Source organism: Cebus imitator, unplaced genomic scaffold, assembly GCF_001604975.1.
Source record: "Cebus imitator isolate Cc_AM_T3 unplaced genomic scaffold, Cebus_imitator-1.0 Scaffold112, whole genome shotgun sequence".
Taxonomy (NCBI): domain Eukaryota; kingdom Metazoa; phylum Chordata; class Mammalia; order Primates; family Cebidae; genus Cebus; species Cebus imitator.
In genome coordinates, this window is record NW_016107427.1 from 2,021,981 (window position 1) to 2,033,054 (window position 11,074).

The 11,074-nt window shown below is 45.0% G+C and overlaps 1 protein-coding gene across 3 annotated transcripts in view; it reads left to right on the forward strand.

Annotated features, from left to right (window-relative positions):
- The first annotated feature begins 959 nt into the window (after positions 1-959).
- The window catches only part of UBE2G2 (ubiquitin conjugating enzyme E2 G2), a 39,011-nt gene continuing 28,896 nt past the window's right edge, over positions 960-11,074 (forward strand). For 2 of the 3 annotated variants that reach the window (XM_017538711.2, XM_017538712.2), the window contains exon 1: positions 960-1,278. In XM_017538711.2, the coding sequence (XP_017394200.1) occupies positions 1,236-1,278 (43 nt within the window). In that variant the 5' untranslated portion in view covers positions 960-1,235. The remainder of the gene's footprint in view (positions 1,279-11,074) is intronic. The other variant, XM_017538714.2, reaches the window with a different exon arrangement.

An 11,074-nucleotide genomic window follows, 5' to 3' on the forward strand; every position in this document is an offset into this window, starting at 1 on the left:
CCCGCGACTCTGAACCAGGCCAGGGCGGCTGGAGCGGACTGAGGAGGGAGGGAGGGTCTGGGAGGGCGGCGGGGTGGGCAGAGGCAGAGCAAAGCACTGGACTTCAGCTTTGCTGAGTGAAATGGGCGGAGCAGGGTGTGACTGTGATCAGGTTTCCTTTAAAGGGATCATCTGCAATGCTGGAAAAAGGGAAAAGGAGGAGACGACTTGTGACCAGCTTATTGCAACAAACAACCAGGTAAGAAATGCAAACGTTTGCAAAGGTGTGTGTATACATCCCTGACCGGACAGCCACGAAGCACTCGCTGTGCTTTCCTCTGAAGTCAGTAACGATGTGGGTTCAAATCACAGCAGGTCAATCGGGAAAGCACACCCATTCACTATAGCTGTCATGGGAAAAGGGCTCGCTCCTTACAGGATCCTCAACTGTGGAGAGGCCGGGAGCCCGCTCGGGGCGTTGGGGAGTCTTCTCGGCACCCCAGGGGCTCGGGCAGGACTTGAGTCGCGCCCGCCCTCCCGGGGGTGCCTTGAGGTCGAGGCTGCTCAGCAGAGCAGGCGGTCCTGAACGGGGCTCTCCCCGCAGCTCGCTCCCTGGGAGTAGAAGGGACTCGAACTCCAGCGGAGCCGCACAGACGCGGAGGAAAAACGCCAGGACTTCCAACCTTCCCACCTTTTCAAATCTGAAACCCGGCCGGCCCGGGGCGGTTGGGGCGTTCGGTGCTGACGCGCGCCTCAGGCGTCTTGTCCCTCGCCCCAGCCCCGGACCGCCCCGTGACCATCTTCCCCACCCCCCGTCCCGTCCCGTCCCCGCATCCTTACCGCGCCCCCGACCTCCTATCTCGTCCCCGCCCTCCCCCCACTCAGCACGCATTCTCCCGCCCTTCGGCCTCGCGCGGCTGGCACAGAACAGGCAGCACACACACACTAGACCGGGCGCCGCCGTTCAGAAAGTCTACCAGACCAGGGCCCTGAGGCCTCTGGAAGTGCCGGGACCCGAACCAACCCCGCAGAGCGATTAACACCGGGCAGGAACCAGGAAAGTCTTGTTTCGCGGCCGCGAGTTGGGCTCCCGCCGCCCGGACAGCGCGCCTCCGCGATCGCGCACGCGCGCTAGGCGGCACGCCCCGGAAGAGATCCTGGTCCCGCGACGGAGACCCGGAAGCAGCCCCCGGCGTCGGGGCAGGAGAGACGCGCCCGGCTGAGGCGAGGTCGCTCTGCGCAGCTGTTGCGGGGCCATGGCGGGGACAGCGCTCAAGAGGCTGATGGCCGAGTACAAACGTGAGTTCGGGGACCGGGCTGTCAGCAGCGTCCCGCGTTCCTGCTCCCGGGCCCGCGTCGTCCGGCGGGGTTGGGGTAGGGAGCCTGGCAGGGTAGCCGGGCCCGGGGCCTGCTCCGTGAGCCCCGCTGTGGGTCGGTGGTGGGTCCCGCGGAGCGTCGCGCTCTGTGCCGGCTGCCCGCCCTCACGTGTCGAGTTGTGAAGTGAAACCTTCCCAGCGTCAGTGCAGGCGGCGCCGGCGCCGTGTTAGATGAGAGCGCACACAGTTGAGTCTCTGCGGGCTTTTTTTTTCTTTTGTGTTTTTTTTCTTTTCTTGGTAGCGTTGAGAACGTGCAGTGAGAGCTTGGGGAAGAAGGCCTGAATTGCCGCTGAGGAATTAAGGGGGAAAGTGTGTGGGTTAAAAGGAGAAAGGCTCGTTGGTGGAGCTTTAGGTGAAAGGTCAGATTTTGGCTTTCTCTCTAATGAAGGAACAGGGCTTTTGAACAATGCCACCTGTCACTGCTCCTAGGTAGTGTTGAGAAAGCCTCACTAGTGCTTTCCTAGCCGGTAAGTAGATTTCTAACGTCTGAGGAAAGCGAAGTGAGAATGAGAACCTAGGAACGCTCGGTATTCCATCGTTTTACACCGAATGCCCGCTTGGAAGAATTGCTGCGAGAAGTCTTGGGATGCCATTATGTTTGAAAGCGCCAGAAACATGACTCGCCGGTGGAGGCAAGATAGTAGCTGGCTAAGAGCAGGGCCCTGGAGAGGCGGACCTGAGTTCAGACCCACCCTCTCCGCTTGTTAGCTCTTTGACTTTGTTCCTCTCTCTCAGTCTCTGCAGTTTCCTTAAAAGGTTAAAGTTGATACTGCAGATGAAGTGCATACACTTAATAAGTTAGCTGCTGCTATTGTAGTTAGAGTGAGGGTAATTTTGGAAGAAAGTTAAAAATAAGCTAAAAGAATGTGATTTTAAAAAGTGGTAAACATACATGTAGCTTGAGTTCTTAAAACTGTATTGGTGACACTGCACAGTGAGAGTTGATGTTTGGCTTACGCAGACCAAAACATTGCAGATACAGGCTCATTCACTTACGGTCATTCTTCCCTTGGTATCTGGAGGGGATTGGTTTCAGGACCCCCTGCAGATACCAAAATCTTCGGATGCTCAAGTCCCTACTATAAAATGGTGTGGTATTTGCATTTAATGTATACATAACTTCTCATAACTTTTAAACCATCTCAGGGTTACTTATAGTACCTCATGCAATGTAAGTGCTGTGCAAATAGTTATACTGATTTTGTAACTTGTATTTTTAAATTTTTTTAAAAATTATTTTTCCAAATATTTTGTATTCCTGTGTTCATCCATTGGTTGAATCCATGAATATGCAACTGCAGATACACAGGGCCTGCTGTAAACGTTCAAATAACGCTCGCCACCTAGTGTCTCCGAAAGCAGAACATAGAGGCACACTTCACTTTCCTGCCCTTTGCTTGCACTTTGCAGAGCTTGTTTTTCAGGAGTTTAGAAGTTTTTTTTACAAGCAACCCTGCATGGGAGCAAGTCTGTTGGCACCATTTTTTAATAGCATGTGCTCACTTCATGTCTCTGTGTCACGTTTTAATCTGTTAACCGTGATGTATGATCAGTAATCTTTGATGTTACTATTGTAATTATTTTGGGGCATCACAAACTATGCCCCTAAAAGATGGCAGTCCTAATAAATGTTTTGTGTGCTTCACTGACGGGCTGTTTCTCCTTCTCTCTCCTCTGTCTTCCCTGAGGCACAACAATATTAAAATTAGGCCAATAATAACCATACAGTGGGCCCTAAGTGTTCAAGTGAAGAGTCACACTCCACCCATTTCAAATCAAAAGCTAGAAAAGATTACGTTTAGTGAGGAAGGAATGTTGAAAGCCAAGATGGGCTGAAAGCTAGGTCTCTTGCACCAGTTAGCTAAGTTGTGAATGCCAAGGAAAAGTTCTTGAAGGAAATTAAAAGTGCTGCTCTGTTGAACACAGTGAGTGATAAAGTGAAAAAGCCTTACTGCTGATATGGAGAAAGTTTTAGTGGCTTCATTAGAAGATCAAAGCAGCCATGACATTCCCTAAGCCAAAGCCTAATCCAAGCAAGGCCCTAACTCTTCAGTTTTATGAAGGCTGAGAGCAGTGAGGAAGCTGCAGAAGAAAAATTGGAAGTTAGCAGAGGTTGGTTCATGAGATTTAAGTAAAGAACCTGTCTCCATAACATAAAAGCACACGGTGAAGCAGCAATATCTCCGGAAGATCTAGCTAAGATCAAGATGAAAGTGGCTCCTAAATTGAGTAATAGATTTACAAGGTACATAAAATTGCTTTTACAGTATTGGGAGGAGATGCCATTTACAACTGAAACAGCTAGAGAGAAGTCAATGACTGACTTCAAAGGACAGGCTGACTCTCTTGTTAGGGGCTAATGCCGGTCACTTTAACTTGGCTTTGAGTTGAAGCCAGTGCTCATTTATCATTCGGAACATGTTAGGGCCCTTAAAAATTATGTTAAATACTCTGAGCTCTGGAAATGGACAAACAGCCTGGATGACAGCACATCTGTCTACAGCATGGTTTACTGAATATAAGCCCACTGATGAGACCTACTGCTCAGAAAAAAAGATTATTCTCAAAATATTATTGCTGACAGTGCACCTGGTTATCCAAGAGCTCTGTGGAGATATATAAGGAGATAGATGTTTTTATGCCTGCTAACAACATCTATTCTGTGGCCCATGGATCAAGGAGCAATTTTGACTTTTATTTAAGAAATACATTTCATAAGGCCTTAGCCGCCATGAAGAGTAATTACTTTGATGGATCTGGACAAAGAAAACTGAAAGCCTTCTGGAAAGGATTTATCATTCTAGATGGCATTAAGAACATCTGTGATTCATGGGAGGAGGTCATCGTATCAACAGCAGGAGTTTGAAAAAGTTGATTTCAATCCTCATGGATGACTTAAAGGGGAGGAAGCAACTGCAGATGTGGAAATAGCAAGAGAACTGGAATTAGAAGTGGAGCCTGAAGCTGTCACTCAGTTGATAAAATCTCATGATCAAACTTAAACAGATGGGGAGTTGCTTCTTATAGATGAGCAAATAAGTAGTTCCTGAGATGGAATCTACTCCTGGTCACAATGCTGTGAACATTGTTTTGAAATGACAACAAAGGATTGAGACTATTCCATAAACATAGTTGACAAAGCAGTGGCAGGGTTTGAGGGTATTGACTCCATTTTGAGTGAAGTTCCCTATGGGTAAAATGCTGTCAAACAACATCACAGACTACAGAGCAGTCTTTTGTGAAAGGAAGAGTCAGTCCTTGTGGCAAACTTAATTTTTGTCTTATTTTCAGAAGCTGCCACAGCCACCCCCCCCACCCCCACCCCGCCTTCATCAACTACCGCCCTGATCAGTCAGCAGCCATCAATATCCAGGCAAGACTGCACCAGCAAAAAGGTTATGACCTGCTGAAGCCTCAAATGATTGTTAGCATTTTTCAGCAATAAAAATTAAGCATATTTTTGGCAAATTTTTTTTTTTAAACAGGGTTTCAGTCTATTACTCAGGCTGGAGTGTAGTTACACAATCACAGCTCATTGACATCCTGAGCTCAAGCTGTCCTCCTGAGTAGCTGGGACTACAGGCACATGCCACTATACTTGGCCTTTTTTCTGTCTTCATCTTGACCTCCCTCCATGTTGTCAGGGCTTGACAAAAGTGACTCCATTTTGATTCTGACAGCGTTCACACTAGAACAGGGAACTATTACTTCTGTGTCCTCATGGGAAGCCTGGCTGGTGGGTTAGATGTGTGAACACCTACCATTTCTTGGCATCCTGGTTTGTGTTTCTGTCTGTTTTGGTTTTATTTTATCCCTATTTCTAGGTTTAGGCTAGACTGTGAACCGGTATTTTGTCATTTTTTATTGAGAAGAAAATCATTAAATCCCTGCATGGGAAATTAAGTTCAGGCCACTGCTTCAGGCCAGTCTTTGCACTGTTGAACTTGTATTTTCTAAGGATATTTGCATTAACAATGATATGTTCTCCCTTTTACTGTCCTTACAAAAGTCTCATTTATTATTTCAATTATATTGTCAATTAGTTGGCAGTAGTAAAACCTAAATAATGGTTGATTTTCAAAGGTACGTTACAAAAGTGTATTGTGTATTTTTACATGTTAACATGAAATTTTGGATCATGTGTAGAAGGTAGAACTCTAAAGCTATCTCCCCAAGATCCCCATGCCCTAGTTATTCAAACACTTTCTAGTACTGTGGTGGAAGGACTTTGCAGATATAATTAGGGTTACTGTCAGCTGACTTAAAGAGAGGGAGATTATTCTGGATTACCCTGGAGGATCCAGTAATCACATAAGGCTCAAAAGGAGGCAGTGAAGGCAGGATGGGAGGCAGTCAGAGAGATTCAACGTATGACAAGATCTCCTTTCTGTGGCTGTCTGTGAAGTTGGACAAAGGAGCCATGAGCTAAGGAAGGCAGGCAGCCTCAAGAAGCTGAGAATGACTCCAGGCCAACAGCCCTGTGGAACTGAATTCTGTCAGCAACCTCAATGAACTTGGAGTGGCAGCCCTGGTGAGACTGTAAGCAGAGAACTAGCTGGCCCATGCTGTGTCCAGACTTCTGACACTTGGAAACTCTGAGATCATCAGTGGATATTGTTTCAAGTCACTAAGTTTGTGGTAATTTGTTACAGCAGTGACAGAAGATGAATACAGCATGTTATTGAGGGGACTTTTTCCCCCCTGTATCTTAATAATGTGATATGTTTGTTATCCATTTAGTGTTTATTTTTTTGTGTATCTTAACATCTAGCTTGTCCCCCAGATGTATTTGAAAGTAGCGCATCCCAGTGTAAAGGTAGACATGACAGAACCTCTGCACAGAATGGGGTTTAGATAGATTTGGATAGATGTTCAGGCACACTTTATTGTTTTTGGGAATAGTCATACACCTGCAGAATTTAGAGGTGGTGGGACCTTGGCTATGATTCTGCTAAAGCCCCCTAATTTTACAAATTTTATGGAATTGAGCAGCAGACAAGGTTTTGCCTAGGTTCATAAGCAGGAAAAAAGGAGAGCCAGGAAAGAACTCAGTTGTTGTAAACTGCTGTTTTGTTTTGATGTTGTCTTCATCCATCATCCAGCCTTTCCTAGGAGTGTCAGAGATAGACCCAGGTAGAAGTGGGCTACCATACAAAGTGCTACCCATGGTGGGCACTAAAATCAAAATCATCTAAAATTAAGGTGTTGGTAGGGTCATTCTTCCTCTGAGGGCTTGAGGGGAGAACCCTTAACTTGGCTCTTCCAGCTAGTGGTGGTTGTTGGCTATCCTTGGCGTTTATTGGAGTTCTCTTGCTTGAGGTAGTGTAATTCCAATCTTTACCTTCATCTTCACTTGGCCATCTTCCCTCTGTGTGCATTGGTGCCCAAATCCTCTCTTACAAGAATGTCAGTAATTGGTTTGGGGCCCACCTAAATGATATGACCTCATTTTAACTCGATTACATCTGCAAAGACCCAGTCTCCATTTGGTCACATTCACAGAACCTGGGTGGGCTTGAATTTTCAGGGGACGCTATTTAACCCAGTACAGTATCTAATAGGAACCCAAAACTTAACGTGTATATGAAACTGAGCTCTAAAACTGAGCTCCTGCATTTTCTACCGTCATTGTTCACACACCCTTCCCTCTCTGCACTGAACGTAGCCTCGTTCTTCCAGTTGTTGGGGTAAATTCCTTAAAACCTCATCTTTTATAGCCACATGTAATGTGTCTTTCCTTCAGACTTCATCCCGGTCTCTACTCACTGCTCCCTGCTTGTCCAAGCGCCTCTTGCCTCTGGCCTAGATTGCTGCCTAGAATCTAGCCGATCCTCTACCTCCTGCTCTTGATGCATTTTCCTCTGCCTTCAGCACAGCAGAGAGCCATCATGCTGCCCTGCTCAGGACCCTTGTTGCACCACAACCAGAGTGCTCATGGTGACCTGTGTGGCTCTGCATGCTCTGCCCTGGTTCCCTCTCCTCCAGCCCTCCTGGCCTCATTGTTGTCCCCTAACTCTCCAGGCTCGATATGCTCCTCTCCTGGGCCTCCTGGGTGCGGTGACACTTTCCTTACTTGGTTGACCTCATCACTTGTGCCCTCCCTGAACCACCAGACCCAGTCTGTCCTTCCTATTACTGTGATGTTTCCCCATGATTACCCCGTTTTAGTTTTAAAAACTATTTTTATAGAGACAGGGTCTTGCCCAGTTTTAAAACTTTTTATTGTAAAGAATATTGTATATGTAAAAGTGTAGAAAAGGTGTATGTTCAGATTAAATGATAAAATGAATATCTGTGTCCGTGGCACCAGCTTCAATGGAACAGTGGCAATAACTTGCAAGTCTTTGTGCTCCTTCCTACCACCACCAAAACTTAATCACCCTTCTGAATTTTGTATAAATCTTTCTTTATATGTACTACTTAACATATTGTTTACTTTTACCTGTTTTTGAACTTAGTAGAAATGGAATTATACAATATGGGTTCTGTGAATCAAATCTTTTGCTCAGCCTTGTTTCTGAAATTCATTTATGTTGAAGCATTTGTGGCCATGTTGCTTAATGCCAGCATAGTGAGAAATATGTTGTTAGGCGATTTCATCATTGTATAAACGTCCTAAAGGATGTTTACACGAACCCAAATGGCAGTGCCTACTACATACCTAGGTTATATGGTGGAGCCTGTTGCTCCTAGACTGCAGACCTGTGCAACTTGTGACTGTACTGAATACTGCAGGCAAAATGTGACATACATCATTAGTGATCTCTCAGCTCCATTATAATCTTAGGGATGCTCTTCATATATGCAGCCTATCCTCTACTGAAATTGCATTATGTTGTGCATAACCGTAGCCTTAGTTCATGTTCACTGCTGAGAAGTATTTCATTTTGTGAATCATAGGGCTTCAGCCCCACTGGGTCATGGGGTGTCCCCTATAGCTGTGCTTCGCTGCAGGATCCAAGAAATAGACAGGACACAGAGGAACTGGAGAAGAGCAGCTGGGCTCAGGGGCCATGCCACCTGTGAGTAGAGACAGGCGAGGCCCCGAACGTCCGGAAGAGTCTGTATTTATTAGGCACAAAGCAGGGGGAAGGGTCGCGAGGTCATCTATAGGCTTAGTGATAGGGCATACATAATCATGTGAGTAACAAGCGAGGGGGCCTCCCCATTAGGTCACCTGGGCAGAGAGGTGGGCCGGGCGTAGTAGTAGAGGGTCATGTACAGAAAAGGGGGTCCACCCCCATTAGGTCACTGAGGCAAGGAGGTGAGCTGTGTGCAACAAGTGCCATGCGTAACACTTCTTATCTGGAGGCTAGAGACTTCAGAGGATTCTTATAGAAGAATACTGTAAACCAGTGCAGTGGGAGCTGACAGACTTGTGCTCTTCTGTAAGATATTTTATGGGACGATGATTTGAGCTAGCACAGAAGCAAGAAAAGGCTGACAGGGTGTACAGCCACCGTGACCTGGTCACACCAGAGGGATTCTTTTCCCTCGGTTAGGGATCTCAGGCCTGAGGCCTACTTTCCACAGGAACTGGATGCAAGATACTACAACTCCTTTATCAGGAGGAGAGGCTCTTGCTCCAGGCTTGCCATACAGCGTATGCCCTTTCAGGCAGGGATGCCACCGCCTGGGTCTTTGGTTCTTGTCCTGGTCTGGCTGTTTTCCCATATACTGCTTTTGTTCTTTAACTGCTCTAGGCATTCTTCCTACTATAAACTACTATATGGTTATATAGAAGGATTATATAAGTTGGCGCTAAATGTGTCGGTACAGCTCCAACTACAATACTTATATGAGTATATAAAACATATATATGATTATATGGACTACAGTATTTATATGACTACATAGAAAGATTATATGAAACTAAGTATTCTAGATATAAGTACTAAGATTATATAAGCTAGATGTATGTAAGCAGTAAGTTATACTTCAGGCACTAATTGTTCCAACTATAAGCTACTACATGATTATATGTAAAGGATTATATAAAGGAAATAGCTGAGTGATAACATTATAAACTAAGATATTATTCAGACACTAATTGTGCCTGGGGTTTGCACAGCTCTCCTTCCTCGGTGCCCATGTGGGGGGTTACCCACAGTAAATAAGCCAGAATTCATCCATTCCATCGTTGGACATTTGAGTTATTTCCAATTTTTTATTTTTACAAGGAATGCTGCTGTGAATGTTTTTGAATGTGTGTCTTGGTGAACACATTTGGATTTTAACAGGGTCATGGAACACTCATAATCAGCTTTACTAGGTAATACCAAACTGCTTTTCAGTGTGGTTGTCTAGTATGTATTGCTGCTAGCAGCAGTGAACTTTCCCAGTGCTAGTCATGGTTGCTAACACCTTGGTGGTGTGTTGTGTTTCGTTAGCAATTTGATGAATATGATGTCGTATCTTGAGGTTTTAATTTGTACATCCGTGATTCTGAATGAAGTTGAATATCCTTTTATGTAGATAGGCTATTTTTGTTTTTTCCTGTGTGAAATGTCTATGTTTTTTTTTTTTTGGAAATTTTACATGAATTATTTTTTTCTTATTTACTTGTAGGAGTTCTTTATATGTTCCCATAACTTTATATACCCCTAATCTTGTGTTGGTTATACATGCTATAATTATTTTATCCCTGTTTGTGCTTCATTTTTAAGACTTTATGCTATCTTTTTTCCCCAGTCACCTTAAAAATTAAAAAAAGCTCTGAGGTACTATTGACATATAGTAAACTGACATATCAAAGTGTACAGTTTGGTGAGTTGTGATCTATGTGCATTCCCATGAAACCATAACTACAGTCAAGGTGATAAGTGTGTCTGTCATCCCCAAAAGTTTCCTCCTGCCCCCTTTTTAATTCATCTTTCCCTTCTTCCCTTCTTCTACCCAGTTCCCAGGCAGTGACCCATCTGCTTTCACTTACTGTATAGGTTGTTATGTACTTGTCTTCTGTCATACTTCTTTCATTCAGCATGATTATAGTGAAATTCATCCGTGTTGTTGCCTATGTCAGTATTTTGTTCTTTTTTATTGCAGAGTTGTAGTCCATTGCATGGATAGACTACAATTTGTTTATATATTTACCTGTTGGTGGACAGTTGGTTTGTTTCCAGGTCTAGGCTATTAGAAATAAACCTGCTATGAACATTTGTGTGCATTTCTTTCTTTGGATGTGTGCTTTCATTTCTTCTGTGTAAATAGCCAGGATTATAATGGGAAGTGTATGTTTCATTTTTAAAGAAGCGGTGAAACTGTTTTCCTAAGTGGTCGTACCAGTTTACATTTCCCTAGCAGTGCATTAAGCATTCCAGTTGTCGGTTGCTCCACCTCCTTGCTAACACTTGGCATGGCCAGTTGTTTTTTGTTCTTGGTTTTTTTTTTGAGACAGGTTCTCACTTTTTCACCCAGGCCAGAGTGCAGTGGTGTAATCATGGCTCACTGCAGCCTCTGCCCCCCAGGCTTAAGCAGTCCTGCCACCTTAGCCTCCCAAGAAGCTGGGGCTATAGTCATATGCCGTCTTGCTTAGCTAATTTTTGTGTTTTTTGTAGAGATGGGTTTCGCCGTGTTGCCCAGGCTTGTCTTGAACTCCTGGGCTCAAGCAGTCTGCCCGCCATGGTCTCCCAGAATGTTGGGATTACAGTTGTGAGCCATTACGCCCATTTAGTTTTAAAAATTTTAGCCGTTCTACTGGGTGTATAGCAGTCTTACTG